The following is a 19590-nucleotide window of genomic DNA, read 5'->3' on the forward strand; positions in this document are numbered from 1 at the left end:
GACCAGGTGTCAGGTCATTATCTGAATCATAAAGTAGGAAGTTATGCCCATTAAAGGTTACTAGTTTGGAAAAGGTTAGATTAGGAAGCAAGAGTCTTGGAAAATAAGAGTTTTTCCAATTTGAAGGATACTTTAGAACACCTCCAGCATCTGACTTTTTCTTGTAACTTTTCATGGAAGTGTACAGTGCATGAGGACACAGCTCATGGGGGCACGGCTTGATGGATTTCTCCATTGGCCCAGAAGTGCTTTATCACCTTGACCAGCAGCATCCCTGGGGCCATTCTGTCGATACTTCTTCCTCTCCCAACCCCTGCACCCCATCTTGACACACTGGAATGTTTCCTGTCTGTGTACTTTGTATGATGGGATCATACAGTTCCACTTTCAGCCCAGTGTAGTGGGTTATCATCCCTAGGACAGTCCTCGTGATGGGCCCCCTGAGAACAAACCCTGTTTTCAGATTTCCCTATGTCATAGCTAAGTTGGTAGAGGCAGTTTCCTGTTGTTTCTGGATCTTTGTTCTTTTTCTTTAGGAAGTGTGTGTGTGTGTGTGTGTGTGTGTGTGTGTGTGTGTGTGTGTAGGCTGGTGGTCAGTCTTGTGAGTGCTTGGAAACTGTCCACCTTGTTTTATGAGGCAGGGTCTCTCATCAGGGACTGAGGCTTGCTAATTTGGCTAGGCTGGCCGGCCAGGCTTCTTTTGTTTTCACACACACCCCACACCCCCCAGCACAAACATTTAAAGCATACACCATCAGGCCTGACTTATTTTCCTTTTCCTTTGTATGGGTTTAGAATATCCAAGTGAATTCTCATGCTTTTATGACAAGTACTTCGCTTACTGAGCTGTCTCCTCAGCCCCTATTTAAGAACACTTCTATGAAAATACATGTTGGTGTGAATGTGTGTCTGTCTGTCTGTCTACACTTATGTATATATGCTTTAAGAGGTTTTACTCAAATTGGGGGTTGGGGAAATGGAGCGACAGATAAGGTGCTTGCTGTACCAGCATGATGACCTGAGTTGAGGTTCCTAGCACCCATATAAAAGCTGGACACGGTTGTGCATGTCTGTAACCCAAGCATTAGCAGCTGGTTGGTGGGGAGGCGGAAGTAGATGGGATAGAGGCGAGTAGAAGTGTAGGCCAATCCCTGGAGCTCACTGGCCAGCCATTCTAGCTGGTTGTTGAGCTCTGTGTTCATTGAGAGATGAGAATCTGTCTCAAAAGGTAAGGTGGAATGCAATAGGGGAGGGCAACCTCTTTCTGCCCCCATTGTAATGTGAAAAATATAAATAAAGTTTTATTCATTATACTGTGTCATGGTGTGCATAATATTCATTTCTCAATGATATGTCTTAATGTGCTTTTCTTATCTGCACCCCTGAGACCCACTACCTCTCTCCTATTGGCATCATGTGGCTCTGTTGAGATGTAGATGTCTCTCAATGCAATGAGCCAGCTGCTTACCTAAGAACAGTGTGATGGATTTACTGGATGTTCATGGCCATTGAACAGTAGAGTCCATGTGAGATACGTATCAAATACATAGAAATGGAGTTGCCCAGCAGTGGGCTCCGCCCATCAAAAATTTTCTCATGTCTGTAAGTAGCCTCCCAAAAAGTTTGATGGCTTTTAATCCAGCCAGGAAGGTTGACATTTCTTTTTTTTTGTTTTTTGAGATAGGGTTTCTCTGTGTAGACCAGGCTGGCCTCAAACTCAGAGATTCACCTGCCTCTGCCTCTGCCTCCCGAGTGCTGGGATTAAAGGCATGCGCCACCACCACCTGGCTGTTGACTTTTCTTGTGTCCAGTGTCCCAGCCTTGCTTTCTGCCTTGTCCAGCTTCTCAGTCTTTGGAGTCTGACCTAGTGAGAGTCACTGTCTCCTCAGGTTACATTTGTTTCCTTTGGCCCCATGTTCTTGTGTGTGGTGGACATCATCCCCATCCTTTGCTCCCTTTTCTGCCGACTTGTTCATATTTTTCTTAATGACTTCAAGGAGCTCTTTCGATAGATAACCCTCTTCGAATGGTAATTTTTTCCAGGTCTTTAAAAAAAAAAATTATCATGATTGTTGCCACTTTTTGTTTTCTTTCAATCAGGTTTGAATTTTTAAAAGACAAAGTTCACTAATTTTTTTTTCCCTAGTGGCTTCTGCTTTGTGTGTGTGTTTGGCAAGGAAAAGCATTGGAGCTTGAGACAGACAGACATGCCTGGAGTGGGCAGATATTTTAGTGTGGAAAATGTGGTTATGTGGCAATTGAAATTCAAGTGAGAAGTGGTGTGAGCTGTTATAAATCATAAACATTTACACGTAATCTACCAACTTTTTTTAATTTTTAAATTTCTCTTATTTTTTGAGACAAAGTTTCTCTGTGTAGTTTTGGTGCCTGTCCTGGCCTCGAACTCACAGAGATCCATCTGGTTCTGCCTCCCAAGTGAGTGCTAGGATTAAGGGCGTGCACTACTACCACTCAGCATCCCATTTTTTTTTTTTTTAAATTTGACCCATATTTGGAGAGATTTCTAGTTCTGTGCCTGTTTGCTCTTATGCTTTGTTATTTGAGGTTCTAACTTCTCAAATGTTTTTTTGTTTTTCAATTTTAGATCGCAAGTTATAACCGATTTCCAACACCATTGCTGACACCCAGAGATCCATGTCAGAAGCACTTCCAGGTCAGATATGATTTTACATTCTTTTATACACAGGAACAGCTGAATGTCAAAGCTTGATAATGTATGGGTAGTTATTTTAATGTTTAATTTAAATTCATATTTGCTAAAATAGCATTTTAAAATTTTCATTATTCTTTATACTATAATAGAAAAAGTAAGTATTTAAAAAATAAAAAGTCATTTGAACTTAACTGCTTGTATGTTGCTGTTCATCACCAATGTCATATAAAAAATTACAGTCAGTGCTGGAGAGATGGCTCAGAGGTTAAGAGCACCGACTGCTCTTCTAGAGGTCCTGAGTTCAATTCCCAGCAACCACATGGTGGCTCACAACCATCTGTGATGAGATCTGGTGCCCTCTTCTGTATACATAATAAATAAATAAGTCTAAAAAAAATTACAATCGACTATGGCTCAGTTTTCACCACCTGGCATTGTATGTCATAGCCTGTGAACTGTTGATCTCGGCAGAGGTGTTGCTGTTGAGTCTTTGTAAATAGCATCTCATGTCATGGGATTTGTCAAGACAAGAGTTCCTCTGAGCGGTGGTGGTGCACGCCTTTAATCCCAGCACTCGGGAGACAGAAGCAGGTGGATCTCTGTGAGTTCGAGGCCAGCCAGGACTACAGAGTGAGTTCCAAGAAAGGCACCAAAACCACACAGAGAGACCCTGTCTCCAAAAACCAAAAAAAAAAAAAAAGACAGGAGTTCCCCACTTCTGTATTCTCCTTGGCCCTAACTAACTCTGATTAATTCCAGGCCTGAAGAAGACTGCCTTGATTGTATTGCATGTCCTTCTCTTTATGTCATGACAGACGCTAGTCTGCACACCACAGTGTGGTGTGGGATTTAATCATTGACCTCAGGGTAATATAAGGGAAAAGCAATTGTGGTAACTCTTTTAGATAAACTCTGTAAGTGGCAACGAGTGTGTAGCTTCTCTTTTTCCCTGGACAAGGAGCAGTTCTGAGGTTTTTCTACCAGTTAGACTTAACCATGGGTCAGTGTCTTTAAATTCTGAAGTTAACCTTATCATTAAATTGTCTCAAGTCTCTTTGTTACCTACAACTCTGTGTATTACATTTTCCACAAAGAGGTTAAAAAAAAAATCACGGGTGAGTACTGAGCTTGGTATCAGTATATGAAGGGCAAGAAATTTACTTTTTTTTTTTTTAGATTTTTTTTTCTTCATGTGTATGTGTTTTTTGCTTGCATGTACATATGTATACCACATATGTGCCTAGTTCTTGCAGAGGTCAGAAGACGGCGTTGGAATCCTTGGAACTGGAATTACAGATGGCTCTGAGCCACCATGTAGATCCTTGGAATAGAACCCAGGTCCTCTGCAAGAGCAACAAGTGCTCTTAACTCTGAACCCTCTTTCCAGCCCCAAGAAACCCACTTTTACTAAGGGGAAAGGAAGAAAAAAATCAGTGGGGAGAAATGTGATAAACTTAAGCTCATGCTGATAGTCAGAGGTTTAAAGCTGACTCTTTGAGGTCCCTAGTTATGCTGTGATTGTTTGAAAAGGGAGTAGATTTTTGGTTTTTCGAGACAGGGTTTCTCTGTAGCTTGGAGCCTGTCCTGGACTCGCTCTGTAGACCAGGCTGGCCTCGAACTCACAGAGATCCACCTGCCTCTGCCTCCCGAGTGCTGGGATTATAGGCGTGTGCCACCGCCGCCCGGCGGGAGTAGATTTCTAAATAAATATGTACTTAAATATGTGTGTTAATTTTAGAAACTCAAAGCCAACATGTCCTTTAAAAAAGACATTTTAGGTCATCTTAATGGGGTTGCTGACACTCCCCAGTGGATGCAGAGGAGGGAGGGTCTTATGCACCCACCTGGGGTTCCACCACCCACACCCTGCTGCCCTTCATACATGTGGTGTGGAAAGGTGCTTGAGCAGAAAGGGTGGAAAGGGAACTGAGGTCAGGGCTCTATGATACAGGCTGTTATGTTGTGACCTATGATGGGGTAGGGCTTCTCAGAGATGCAGCTGTCTTAGAATTACACACATTCCTGTGAGTAATCCCTCCCTATGTTCCTGTAAATAAGCCTAGCAAACCCTACCAGTTCACTAAGTAAATAACCCATAGGTAAACTGTACACGGTAAGTACCAAGAATAATTCCTTTTAGGAATCCTTTATGTTAATGTAGTAGGATCAAAACAATAAAAGAATGAGGCCAGCAAATTTGCAAAGTGATGTGCTTCTTCTATCTAAATGGAGGGAGACCGGTCAGGCACTTCCAGAACCTTTCTAGCTCTACCCATGCTCTCTGGAGATATTCAAGTTGCTTTATTCTGTGGTGGCTATATAAATGCCTTAGTTATTGCCCTATTGCTGTGAAGAGACACCATGACCACAGCAACTCTTATAAAAGAAAGCATTTAATTGAGGCTGGCTTGCAGTTCAGAGGTTTAGTCCATTATCGTCTTGGTGGGGAGCATGGTGGCACACAGACAGACATGGGTCTTGAAAAGTAAATGAGAGTTCTGTCCAGATCCACAGGCAGCAGGAAGAGACAGAGCCACTGGACCTGGCTTGGGCTTTGAAACCTGAGATTCCACACCCCCAGTGATGCACTTCCTTCAACAAGGCCACATCTCCTAAACCTTCTGGGTAATGCCACTTCCTGATGGCTAAGCATTCAAATATCTGAGCCTGAAGGGGCCATTTTTATTCAAACCACCACAACGAGGTACAGAAACAGTTATCAAGCTGAATTTTAACAGAAAGCTAATACTGCCAGGTGATGGTGTAGCAGCTACCAAAATTTATAAGTAAGTGTTGTAAATTCATGGTGCATCTTGTTCTAAGTTCCCCTCTCGCCAGGCAGTGGTGGCGCACACCTTTAATCCCAGCACTCGGGAGGCAGAGCCAGGGGTAATCTCTGGGAATTCAAGGCCAGCCTGGTCTACAGAGCGAGATCCAGGAAAGGCGCAAAGCTACACAGAGAAACTCTGTCTGAGGGGAAAAAAAAAAAAAAAAGTTCCCCTCTTCACCCCCAGAAACTCACATGGCAACTGGTGAGGGGTGAACTGACCAGCACCTCACATGAGGTCTGCCTTCGGTCCCATCCTCCCGCTCCAGGGAGGTGTGATCACAGGGAACCCTTCTAAAGCAAGCCTTCCAGGTTTATGCAGTCATCTGTCTAGAAAATTCCTCTTCGTCCTTGGAGGCTGAGCTCAGGAGTGCCTTCTGAGCCAGTCTCAGTGCCCAACCAAGTGAAGTAATTTTCCCGTTTCATAGATTTTGCTGTGTGCTTTTTCTTAATGTTATTTCCCTTTTGGAACTGGCTTGAGAACCAGCTGGTCGGTTGCTTAAGAAGGCGTGTAATGTTCCTTTCCAGCACGCCTTCCTTCTCCGTCCACATCAGTGTTCCCACACTTGAGCATTGATTGTTCATCAGACGTGACCATGGAAGACTAGAGTGTCATTAAAAAAGAAATTCATCTCTAAAAATACAGAGACTATGCCAAAGCATGGATGTAGCTTAAACATGACAAGAGAGATGTATCCCTGGGTTAGGGATCACATACATCTGTATAATTTCCTGATTCTCACCAAGATGGACCCATCCTGCTTTGTACCAAGTAGCTGCTCATTGCATCTGCCGGGTGTGATGTCTTCCTTCTTAGCCACCGATGACTTCCTGCCTGTCCCTCAAGCTAATTCAGCATTTCCTTCTTTGAGAAACCTTCCATGTCCATCTCAAATACCACGTTTTGATAAGACCCTTTGCCCACACGGTGACTTTGTGTAATAACTTCCTCTCTCACTGTCACAGGTCGAGCTTTAAAAAATCACGCCATATTCTCTTTCATAACTGACAAATGAAAGTTTCGCGTGTTCGCTTTGTCTAATATACTGTTCATGTAGAATGTGTAACCATTGTTGAATGACTAGCTTGTGTCTCTAATCCCCCCAGTTCCCTTGCACTGTTGAACAGAGCTAGCCCTCAGGCAGTTAGGGGTGAAGAGGGCACAAGAAACCCTCAGGTGGGTAAGGCTTGGGAGCTGAAACAGCGATCTCATGAAGAATTAGCCTGTGAAGTTGCTCTCCCAGCTCCGGGAACTTCCATGGTCCTAACGCTGCCATCTCCCAGATCCTGTGGCCCGAGTTGCCTTCCCCAGCTGTGACCTCTTTGTTCACAGAGTGCTTCTTATCGCCTCTGGCACACGGAGAGTTTGCTTTCGTGGATAATACCAGGAAACCGGTTTTATTTTGCCTCTCCTCCCTAAAAGGAAGAGGGTGAAAAAAATCTGAGTTTATTTATTTCCTTTATACTTTGAGGTGTAGTTCAAAAGGTAGCTTTCCTCAGGGAAGAAGTTTTGTTGTTAACTCCTCAGTGGGAATAAAATCCTGTGGCAGAAAAGGAAAGAGAGAGAGAGAGAGACAGAGACAGAGAGACAGAGAGAGAGACAGAGAGAGAGAGACAGACAGACAGGCAGAGAGAGAGAGAAGGGGAGGGAGGAAAAGAAAGAAAGAAAAAGAAAGAAAGAAAGAAAGAAAGAAAGAAAGAAAGAAAGAAAGAAAGAAAAGTTTTCTTCAAATGTGGGGCAACCTTGGGCCTCCTTGCCTATTTGTTAATCCACTTCTAACTGTATCCCATGTCATGGGAGGGAAAGCAGTCTGTTACTAAAGAAAAAGGAAAAAGACTAGAGGTCTCCAAAAAGAAAAGGAAATGGCTGGGCCATGGTGGCACACCCCTGTTATCCTAGTACTTGAGAGGCAGAGGCAGGTGGATCTCTGTGAGTTCGAGGCCAGCCTGGTCTATAGAACAAGTTCCAGTAAAGTCAGAGCTGTTACACAGAGAGACCCTGTCTCTCTAAAAGCCACATGAATGAATGAATAAATAAATAAACAAATAAATAAATAATTAAGGTCAGCTACTATTCACTGTGGAATCCAACCCATGCCTTCACCAGTAGATCCCTGCGCTAGAGCATGGCCATACCTGTGCTGGGGCCCTTGTCTCTGGGTGGGGGAGGCCATCTTTATGAGGGTAAAGAGGCTCTGGCTTACTTAGTCTTGATAGGCTTTTATTCAAAAGATACTGTTTTTTAGCTGAGGCTATTTTAGTTGTAAAAAAGTTCAAGACTTAAGCAGGATAGCGAGGTAAACCAGTGTGCTGGTCGGAGAAACCCAGGCTTTTCAGATGTAGGCTTGGTGTGTTGGAGGGACACCCCCGTCCTGTGAGTGCTTGAAGCTAGACTTAAACGTAGTTGAAAAGACGGGGTGGGGGGTGGGGTAACCTTTTCCTCCCTTCTTCTTTGGGACAAAGTCTCCCTGTTGAGCCCAGGCTGGCTTCCTCCTGCCTTATCCTCTCACACCTGGCTGCCACCTCTCTTCTAACCACTGCCTGGAGTCTCAGGACTACCGCTGTATGCTGTACATCAGTCACATGCTCATCCTTAACCAGCCACCAGGATCATGAAGATTTGCTGCTCCGACTGGTTGTGCATGCATGTGTGTGCATGCATGTGTGTGCAGGCACATGTGTGTGCATGCATGTGTGTGCCGGCGCCCACACACCCACACACAAAGAAGAGGTACAGGTTTGCAGCATTGGCGCTAAGCCCATGACCCTAAGAGTCATGAGGGTGAATTTTCCTTCTTAGTTTTGTTCACTGTTACAGCCTCAGCTTAGAAGCGTGTCTGACAGAGTAGTGGGGTAAATCAGCTGAATGATGTCGGGGAAGCTTAGTTCCCCGAGAAAGAGGGAGACTTTGCTAACAGAAAAAGGGGGAAGGAATGCGTGCCAAGAGGAAATAGTTACTTCTCACACACGCAGGAGAATGATGACCCTTTTTTGTCACACTCTTAAATCTGAAGTAGAGATTGATCCTCTGGAATTGATGTTGGGCCTTTGTATTAGTTACTTTTCTCTCTCTGCTGTGACAAAATCCCTAACAACATCAAGGGACAGAATGAAGGGTTTATTCTGTCTCACAGTTTGAGGGTACCGTCCATCACAGCAGGGACGTCATGGCGGCGGGTGTTTGGAGCAGCTGCTTACATTGCATCTGCCGTCAGGAAATGGAGAGACGTGAATGCTGATGCCCAGTCCACGCTCTCTCTTTATTCAGTCCAGGGCCCCCATCCTTGGAATGGTACCACCCATCATTGGGATAGGTCTACCTACCTCAGTTATCTCAAGGTGGAAAGTCCCTTAGAGATTTATACAGAGATTTGTCTCCTAGATTATGTCAAATTGGCAGTAGTATTAACTATCACAGTCTTCAGAAGCCAGACTCCAGACAGTGGGATAACGGAGTCATGGTGGGTGTGCTAGCTAGTGACAGATCCCGAAGGAAAGCCATCTCCGTGTGGAAGACCGGGTCTCATGGCCACTGGCGTTCTGTGTGTTCACTGCTCACCAATTGTGCTTCTCTTGTTTACTATTGTTCTCCTGGACTTGAAGAGTCTGTGGAATGGTAGATGCTTGATAAATATTTAATGAATGAGAAAACAAATTCATGAGTATGCCAGATGTTATAAAAAGAAACTGGAAATTCTGTGTGTGTGTGTGTGTGTGTGTGTGTGTGTGTGTGTGTGTGTGTGTGTGTGTGTGTGTGTTGGAGAGGAGGGAGAGCTATGCATGGTGGTAAACTTCCAATCCTATCACTTGGGGATAGAGATAGGTCCATTGGGAGTTCAAGGTTATCCTTGACTACAGAGCAAGTTTAGGCTAATCTGGGCTCCATGAGACTCTTTCTGGAAATAAAAGAAAAAAGTACTAAAGTGGAGTTGATTAAAGTCACCAGCTATTGATTATAGTCTGAGCATGACCCCAGTGAAGAGTCTTACAGGCTGAAGAGACCTAAATATTGACTAGAGGAGTCAAAAGAATCTGAGATTGAAGTTCAAGAGAGGGCATGCCATCCTTTCATTTTTATGGACATATTTTCTCCAAACTGACGAAAGTGTTATGTTGCTCTTTCCTGCTCTGTGTCATTTTCTTTCCTTCCTTTTCAGTAGTGGTGCAGGTGCTAGATGAACCTGAAGGCAAGGATTGGTGGAAGGACCACATGGTGGGGACCACAGAGATAACCAGGACATTTGTGTGTGTGTGTGCAGCCGAGCTTTGGCTGGGCCTCCTGTTCCTCTCACACCGACACGTGGAGACACGTGGTTCGGTAGGTTGACTGTTGAGGACCAATCATGTTGGATAGAGAAGGGCACCAGCCAGCTCTGGCAGAAAAATCCATCTGCAGCTCTAAGTCTCATTTCTTTCCTGGAGTCATGGCAGACTTCAGCAGGAATTCCTTGAGCCAAGACCGAGAAGCAAAACAAATTGACCTAGCTATTAGATTGAAGGGCTTCATTTAACTCCTACTCAGGCTCGTGTGTGGGTAAAGCTGAGATAATGACCATTGATCCCCCTCTCTGGAAAAAAAAACAACCCTTCTGCTAACTGCACAGAAGAAGTAGTCTGCCTAGACTTTTACTTCAGGTGGTAGGAGCTAAGACAGGCTTTCACAGTAACCCAGGCTGCATTGAATCTCCCCATGCGGCTCATGGATTCATGACAATCCTCCTGCCTCGTCCTTGGAAGTGTCGGGGTTACAGGCATTAGCCATCACAGCTGGCTCACCTTTGACTTCTTTAGATGTTAAGGAAATACTTGCTGTGTTAATGCTGTACAGCCTATCCTGCAGACATCTGTTGTATGCTGTTGTGCTGGTTGGTGGAGGCCACAGTCTAGCAGGAAAGGACGGAAGGATAAAGACATCTGAAAGGGAGTGATGCTGCTCAGCCTTAGCCCTGCCCAGCAACCATTAACAGTACACTGCACCCTCAAAGTCCTAGTCCTCACCTAAAGGAGCCCAAACCTTTGCAGGGTAGAGAACACTTCCTTGTCCTTTTAATCCTCTGGCCTGTTCTGCCCCCAGCTCTTCACTCTCTCATGACTCTGTCCTTCCATTCCCTCTGTTCAGTTCCTTCTCCCCTCCCTCCTCATGTATGGACCCCCTCTTCAAGGGAAGGCCCACTGTGCGCATCTGCCGTGGCCCCTTTCTCTTCTCTCGTCACCGGGACTGGACTTCTTCTTTTTTTTTTTTTTAGCTGAGGACCGAACCCAGGGCCTTGTGCTTGCTAGGCAAGCGCTCTACCACTGAGCTAAATCCCCAACGAAGGGACTGGACTTCTTTACCGCTGTTCTCTATTGCCGCCGCCCCCCCCCCCCCCCCCCACTTGTTCTTTGTGACACTTCCTTCTACCCACCTGTATCATGGCTTTGGAGCTGGTAAGATGGAAGTCAGTGTCCAGTTCAGGGCACCGGCTTCAACTCCATCTTGCCCCTAAATCCAGGTGGCTGATGAGCACCTAGCTGTCAATATGGCCTGCTCAGGAGGGATGAGAACTGGAGCTCCCTGGAAACAGCCAGACTTGAAGTACACTTGCTCAGCCCTGGCGTCCTCTCTGCTGCCGTGATTGCCCGGCTGCAGCCACCCATGGGCTTTTCTGAATGCCCGCCTAGACTGAAGCCCTCATAGCCCCGGCTTCTTTGGCCCTTTGTCACCTGCTCACTCTCCATGTGTCTACAAGAATTATCTCTGTCACTTTGAACTTGGAGACACAGAAGTGAGGGGCGTGCCGGGGTGTTGTTACCCACTACGCCTGCCTTCATCAGAATTCTCAGTCAACCAGACAGTGCTACCGAAACCCCTTTTTCAGAGAAGGAAACTGGTCCTAGATTCAGCTAGTAAGAAGCCTGGGCAGATCATTAGCATTTGCCTCACTGGCTTTGGGATCTGTGCCCTGACCCTCATCTTCTCTCACTCGGGGGACCTCCTTCCTGTAGCCTTGTGCTCTCCAGGACATTGCCAACCTTAACCTATTTCACAGAGAGTCCTAGCTGGCGTGCCAACTCCCAGAAGCGATGCACCACCTCCAGGGGTTAGCCGGTGCGCTTAGTTCTAAGTCCAGCCTTCCTCTCTTGCCTGTAGGTGGGTTGGGGTGAGCGAGCAGTTGAAGGACTAGGAGACGAGGCGTGTTCTCAGAGACCTCTTCTGAATTTGGAGTGCTGGCGACACTTCAGCAAGGAATCCTAGTTAAGACTGAGCCAGAAGAGCAGCTTCGGGCTTCAAAGCAGCCACACAACTCAAGTAGATTGTATTTTCTGTCATCAGTACAATTAACTGTTTCTTCCTGACAGGAGGTAAAACATGATCTAGTGGTCATCGGCCAGTTAGCCGTCTCCTGTCTCAAACGCCCAGCCTGAGTTTGGGACCACACACAATAATACCCTTTTACTGACTGTGAAGTTAAACCGGCACTATTGAAATACGGCTAATTATTCCTTCCTGGTTGGCTGAGAGACTCAGGACTCACGTCATCTCAATAGAAGCCTCATGTTCCCTACCCCCACCCCATTTGCCCATTTTGCCTGCTGTTGCAAAGCAAGCTCTCCTTTCCTTGAACCCTTTGAAAGTCCCTTTAATCTTTCTTCTTGTATTTACTTGGTTCTTTGTCTGGGAAGGTTCTCTGGGGGAAGCATCCTTAACCTTAGCCCTTCACCAAGGGGGAGGTCATTTTCTAGTTCTTCGCTAACAAGCCATACCATTATTTAATATCTAAGAGATGCCCAGCTATATTTCCCCCATTGATGTATAAAAATACCACTAAAGGAGATGTGTTTGACTAGATAGGCGTATTCTGAACCTTGCCCATGCTACACAAGCACTCTAACCACTGGGCTACATCCCAATCCAAGCCATTAAATATTAAAGTCACCCCAAAAATACGATGGCATTCTTTCTGCAAGACATTTATGGTTGTAAGTGAAGTAGACAAGCATGTTTTCCTAATAACATTGTTAGGATATGATACCTAACAATATAGAATAGCCTCCTGGAAACTTCTGTCATGCCTCCACTTTCTCATAATGTTACTGTCAATGCCCAAGGCTATAAAAGTAACTTTCCATGCTATAGATATGTCTTGGGGAAAACTTTATGTAAGTCCAGAGTTTGACCTGCTCATCTCAAATGCTACTTTTTGAATGGGGCTCAGAAATGTATGTTTTCAATAAATAATACAGTAGTAGCCTGTCATTTTTTAAAAATGTAAATATTAATTGACAGAATATTGTTTAAAAGGAAAAAGCACTTTAATTTTTATATCTTGAAAACTAGACACAAGAGCTGAGTATTAGAACACTGAACATACAGCAATCTTTATAAATAATAGCTTTCAAGGAGAGGGTCCAAAATCTAACCACTGGGAGTTACAGCCCTTCACTGTCTCATGGGCCACGTGGGCATTTGCGACTTAAATAGTTGTTGCTTGCAGTGAATGGGTACTTCCCGGAAGCCTGGACTTCTAGAAGCTCAGAGCAGCTCTTCCTAAAATGGCCAGCACAGTGCATTTTGATGATACATAGATGCCTCTGAGCTCCCCCACCACGGGAAATTCTTATCTTTTTCCTCTGTGGGGAATCCTTGCTTGCCCAGGAGAGGGGGAAGGAGTGACCGGAATACAATTTCAAGAATGGAAGAAGCTCTCTGCTGCTGCTGTGGAGACCATAGGTCTCTCTGGAGAGCCAAGAATCAAATAAGAAGGAAGCCAGTGCTCACAGACAGAAGCCTGAACCTTAGGAATCCTTGCTGGTGAATTTCATTCACTTCTAGCCTCAGATGCCCTTCTTTCTTCCTAGCAGGAGACATAGAAATAAATCTCTGATGGTACAAGGAGCGTTTGAGATAAAGTCGACCGTCAGGTTGTTTGCTAGGTATCTTTTCACGGGCACGTGATGACTGCAGACAGCTGAGCCTGTCTTTTAATTCAGGGGAATACATTCAGACTCCTTGGGGGCTCTAACATGTTGTCTGTAGCCCAGGGCTGCATCTCTAGGAATGGTGTTTTGTGTGTGTGCATGTGTGCATACACTTGTGTACTAGTTTGTGTTCTTGAGAAATGAAGCTATTTATTTAATTTTTTTTCAAATATTGACACTAAGCCCATATAAAATATGTTCACCAAGACGTTAGCAAATTCTGATGGAGGTTTGGTTTTTTTGGGCATTCAGCATGTAACCTTAACGTGACTGGGGGAATTATCTTGACCACGTGGGACATCATTGAACGATGACCTTTTGGGCTAATTACGAATGCTGAAGCAGAAAGAATGCCGGAGCAATTTTGTTGATGATGATGCTATTGGCAAAAGGAGCCAGAGATTTAAAACTAAAGACATGATGTGTTGTTGCTGTTTGGAAAGGGGATGATTTTCAAAGTTGTGAAGGTTCAAGACTGCCAGCCCGAAAAAAGTGCTCAGACTTGAAAGTGTAAAAAGGTTTTTATACTAAAATGTAGAACCTAGGACTTCTTAACTTCTGTGTAAATTAGCTTTGGGGTTCCTACAATAAAACCTTTCTTTCCTCCTGTTTAACATACGAATAAATTATGACATGAAATGGGTCATTTCTTTTTTTTTTTTTTTCTGAGACAGAGTTTCTCTGTGTAGCTTTGGTGCCTGTCCTGGATCTCACTCTGTAGACCAGGCTGGCCTCAAACTCACAGAGATCTGCCTGCCTCTGCCCCCCGAGTGCTGGAATTAAAGGCATGCGCCACCAACGCCCTGGCGAAATGGGTCATTTGTATAGGAAGGTCTCATCTGACAGAGTGTGTGTTCTTACAACCCTCTGTGTAGAAGTGGTTACTCACACTGTGTGCTGCGTTGTTTGGTCATGACCTGTGCCTTACATCCAGTTTCCTTTTTGTCCCCACAGCTGACTCAGGTGTTGTCACCTTGGCAGTGTTTATGGCCAGCAGTGGAACCACAGACGTTGCAAATCGGAACAGCCCAGCCACACCACCCAACACCCTTAATCTCCGCTCCTCCCACAATGAACTGTTAAACGCTGAGATCAAACACTCAGATGCCAAGAACAGCACACCCCCCAAATGCAGGAAAAAATATGCACTGACTAACATCCAGGCGGCTATGGGTCTCTCAGATCCAGCCGTACAGCCTCTGCTGGGAAATGGCTCTGCCAACATCAAGCTGGTGAAAAATGGGGAGAACCAGCTCCGCAAGGCTGCAGAACAGGGGCAGCAGGACCCCAACAAAAACATCAGTCCCACAGGGGTCATCAACTTAACTTCCGAGAAGCTGGAGGTTAAAGATCTCCACCCACCGGAGTCCTCAGGCTGTGAGATTTTGCCCTCCCAGCCCAGGAGAACTAAGAGCTTCCTCAATTACTATGCAGATCTAGAAACCTCAGCTAGAGAGCTGGGGCAGAATCTGGGCCCCTGCCAAGGGGTCGGGGAGGAGAAAGCCCAGCCAGGCCCAGGCCAGGCCCCTGTAGTCATTGGGAATGGTGATTTGCTGCTGCAGAAGCCAGACAGACCCCAGTCCAGCCCAGAAGATGGCCAAGTAGCCACAGTGTCATCCAGCCCAGAGACCAAGAAGGACCACCCAAAAACGGGAGCCAAAACTGACTGCGCGCTCCACCGGATCCAGAACCTGGCACCGAGTGATGAGGAATCCAGCTGGACAACACTGTCCCAAGACAGCGCCTCCCCTAGCTCCCCGGATGAAACAGGTACCCTGGACCGCCCCACCTGGTACTTTTCCATTGGTGTTTTTAACCAGCGGTGGAGTCAATCTCTCTGGGCTGAAAATTGTGGAGCGTGTGGGTGATATCAGGCAGTGTGTGGAAACTATCATTAGGCTTCTCAACCACATTGTGGGTTCACCATTTTTTGAGTCATGTGTAAATTGTTCTGGCACACATCATCATTTAAAAAAAAATAGCCTCTAGTTTAAATATGGCAAATTGTCATCTCTGGTGTAGATTTAGATTAGGTTGCTAGTGCTGGGAGAACTGTCTAGTTGGGTACTAATATCAGGCTTTGTTGAATAGACAGACAGACAGATAGGTAAATGAAAAATAGTTGCCAAGGGCAGGCTGTAACTTAATTAAAAGAACCCACCATTCAAAATTCTCAGAACTTTGTTGTGCTCAAGCTTATGAAAACTTTAAAAGTTCAGGACATTAAAAGTCAGGTCTTTAAAGACATTTTCCTCCTGACCTTTACTGGGGAATATTTTATTAGCCTGTTTAAGTAATAATTGGAAGTGAGGAAAAATGATCCTCTCAGATGTATTTAGAAGTGGAAGATTTTAAATAGTGTTAGCGATCTTGGCCCGTCAGTGCCTCTGTCCACGTGTGTCGCTTTTGTCTGGAGGCGCATTGGGCAGTAATGAAGAGAGGCTTAACAGTTAGCTACTCTTCCATTTCATCTTCTCAGTGTTCCCACTTGACCAGTCAGAAAACGGTAAGCTCTGGAGCACTCTGTGCTGAGTGAATTCAGTGTAAATAATATCCACACATGTGGCTGTGAAGAGTCAGGTAGACCAGATGGCACACCAGGGAGCCAGATGACATTTTCCAACAGGTAAGGCAGAGAAAGCACAAGGAGTGAAGATAGACAGATAGACAGACAGACAGATAGATAGAGTGAGAGCTAGCTGCTGGGACTGGTTGTGATGGTCGGAAAGCTGAGTGAGTCATTTCATGTCTTCAGTGTCTGGCCCCGCATAGTCATAGTTATGTTTAGTAAGAGCATCATGTCCATGGCCCTCTGGGACTTGAGAGAATTCCTGTCCTGTATCTGATGGACATTTCCACCTACTAGTGGTTGAATCTGTTCAAACCGCTCCTCAAGTCTGTGTGATTGACACAGCCTTGCTGCTGTTCTTGCAGGCACGGTGTGTTCTGTTGCTGTTACATTTAAATGAACTGGAAGACTGTGAGTCAAGAGTGAAGTCACTGCCCCCACTCCAGCCTCTTTTCCTTAGTGGTGACTTTTAAGGAGGGCATTTCTTATAGAAAACATTTTAGGCATGTGGCTGTAGTTATAATTTTTTAAAAATTTGTAAAATTTGGGGGATGTTATTTTTAGAGATCTCGTCCCTTAGAAGTAATAAACTAATATATATAATCACATAATCTACATGATGCAGATGACCCTCCATAGCCATTAGTTCCACAGCTGTGTATTTAACCAACTGTGGATTGAAAATGTCTGGGATAAAATTACAGTTGTAGTGAACATGCTTGGGGTTTTTTGGTCATTGTTTCCTAAGATAGTATAATAACTATTTGTGTAGCATGTACATTGCATTGTTACATCCAGCCTCTAATTTTGGTGTCCCTGGGGGTCCTAGAACCAGTTTCCCTGTAGATACTAAGAGATAACTGTATTTAAGTAACATATGGGGCAGGGGTTTGTTGGGGTCACACTGTGATGAGGATTTAAAACAATCCCTACAGAAATAGCCATTAACTACTAGCTATTAAAACTGGGTTATTGTTACAAGGGTTCAACATTCTATTCTTAAAATTTTGTTTTTAAAAATTCCATGTAAGAAGTTAAAAAAAAAAAAAAAGAATTCAGATTAGACTGTTAATGCTTCACATTTTAAAGAGTGTATTTTATATGTGCACGGGGACAATAGCGGTAGATCACTTGGTTACCATACACAAGGCTCTGGTCCCCGGCAGAGCAAAGACGGAGGAGGGAGATAGTTTGAAGATCTTGCCTGTTTTTCTATTTTAGTGACTTTTTTTTTTTTTTTTACTTTGCACGTGAGTATTTATTGCAATACTTTTATTCCCAACAGTTAAGTTAAAGAGCCTAAATTTGTTACTATAATTTTTTTCATGTGGACTTGGGTCGGGGGAGCATGTGTGCCTATGGGTACATACATCTGCGTGTTTGTGTGTGAAAGCCAGAGGCTAGTGTCCAGTGCCGTCTTCTGTCACTCTCCACTGTTTAAAAAAACAAATTACTTATCGGTTTATTCTTTATTATTGTTTGTATGTGTGCACAGGCGTATGTGTTCAAGTTGCATGCCGAGGAGCATGCATGGAGGTGAGAGGACATTTGCAGGAGTCAATTCTCTCCTGCCATGCAGGTCTGGGGATTGAACTCAGATCCTCAGGCTTGGCAGCAAGCATCTTGACTGGTGGAGCCATCTTTCTGGCCTTCCGCCATTTTTACTTTAATTTTTTATTTGAAACAGGGTCTCTTGCTGAACCTGGTCCTCACACTGGCTAGATAGGCTAGATTGGCTGTCCAGTGAGCTCCAGGAATCTGCCCGCTCCTCACCCCAGTGTGCCATCATACCCAGCTTTTCACATGGGTTCTGGGGATCTGAACTTAGGTCTTCTTGCTTGCATAACAAATGCTTTCCCCACCAAGCATCTCCCCAGCCCCCGCTGTGGTCCCTTTTATTTTATATGCTGTGCCGTGGACAAGTTCAATGAGTTTTCTCATTGATGAATACTTAACAGTTCTGTCTCTTTGTGTATTGACTGTGAGTATCGGGAAGGAAGAAGAACAAAACAAAACAAAACAAAAATGAAGAAAATACTATACTCAGGGCTGGAGAGCTGGCTGAACAATTAAGAGCAATGATGGATCTTCCAGAGAACCCAGGTTCAGTTCCCAGCACCTATGTAGAAACTCACAATCGTCTGTCACACCAATTGCAGGTGACCCGATCCCCTTTTCTGGCTGGCCTCCATGGGCACTGCATGCATGTGTACACAGATATAGATACAGGCAAGCACCCATTACATTGAAAAATAAAGGTAAATAAGTGGGGTTGGGGATTTGGCTCAGTGGTAGAGTGCTTGCCTAGCAAGCGCAAGGCCCTGGGTTCGGTTCTCAGCTCCGGCAAAAGAAAAAAAAAGGTAAATAAGTATGTTTTTTTTTTTTAACAACTATAAGCTAAACTTGAGCTTTCCTTCAAAATAGGCACCTTGGGATCCTGCACCCACTTTGCTTGACAGGCTCCGGTGTCTCTGGTCTAGTATAATTTTGGGGACCGTCTTAGAACTGCCTCAGAGCTGGTTTGCAGACTCCTCCTGAAATGAGAGCTCGCTCATTTCTAACCTGACCCAGTGAGACGAGTTAGTGATTCTTCAGCATCGTGCGTGTCCTTTCATATCCAGTGAAGCTGTATCGTTAGCGTTTGAAGCTCTTACATCACGGTTTAAATGAAGAATCGGATGTCTCTTGTAAAGGCAAAATTGGTGTTTATGTTTTATCCAGTCTGTTTACTGAAGATGATCGTGATCAGTAAGAATATTACCTGTTGGAAGAAAACAATAGGGAGTATTCCTGAGACGTTGATTGGCATGCAGCACCAGGTGGTGTGTAAAAAGTGTGCATTGGCATGCTGGTTTGTTTTATGTTAAGTAAACAGGCACCACATTGGGGTTTGTTTTATGGCTAAGTCACGGTATAATTGTCCTTGGATTGTGATTGTGCTTTGGTGAGCCCAGGAAAGGCAGAGCAGACTCCTGTGTACCTCAGGCATCCTTTCTGAGTCAGAGTGTGCTATTGGTATGATAAAATACCTTGCCTAACCCCAGGACTGACCACACCATATTTCCCTTTCTTTCTGAATTGCCCCCACCAGCTCTGCAGTGACATTTTTGCTCCATCAATCACCTGTACAATATGTTGCCACCTTCTCTTCTGTGTCGTTTGTCCTTTGAGAAAACAAGAGGCTGTTTCCAAAAAGGAAAGCATCTGTGACGTTACCAGGCTTTCAAGGGGAAAGTTAGTGTGCCTTGGCTTTGGTTCTGAAACAGAGGGTTGCATTGTTTTGTTTTTTGTTTGTTTGTTTTTATTTTTTATGTGCATTGGTGTTTTGCCATGAGTGGCATGTCCCCTGGAACTAGAGCTACAGATAGTTATGAGCTGCCACGTAGGTGCTGGGAATTGAACACAGGTCCTCCAGAAGAGCAGTCAGTGGTCTTAACCATGGAGCCATCTCTCCAGCCCCAAGGGTTGCATTGCTTTCAAAGTGAGGACTTTGGATCTAGTTAGAATTCCATCATAGGTCTGGTTCCCTTGGTGGCCCCAGGTAGACAGGATGACTCAGAT

The 19590-nt window shown here is 44.7% G+C and overlaps 1 protein-coding gene across 8 annotated transcripts in view; it reads left to right on the forward strand.

Moving 5' to 3' along the window:
* Positions 1–19590, forward strand: part of Apbb2 (amyloid beta precursor protein binding family B member 2) — a 331671-nt gene that overhangs the window by 165304 nt on the left and 146777 nt on the right. For all 8 annotated transcript variants that reach the window (XM_036201553.1, XM_036201554.1, XM_036201550.1 and 5 more), the window contains 2 exons: positions 2606–2674; positions 14415–15230. In XM_036201553.1, the coding sequence (XP_036057446.1) occupies positions 2656–2674; positions 14415–15230 (835 nt within the window). In that variant the 5' untranslated portion in view covers positions 2606–2655. The remainder of the gene's footprint in view (positions 1–2605; positions 2675–14414; positions 15231–19590) is intronic.

This window comes from Onychomys torridus, chromosome 10 (assembly GCF_903995425.1).
Source record: "Onychomys torridus chromosome 10, mOncTor1.1, whole genome shotgun sequence".
NCBI lineage: Eukaryota > Metazoa > Chordata > Mammalia > Rodentia > Cricetidae > Onychomys > Onychomys torridus.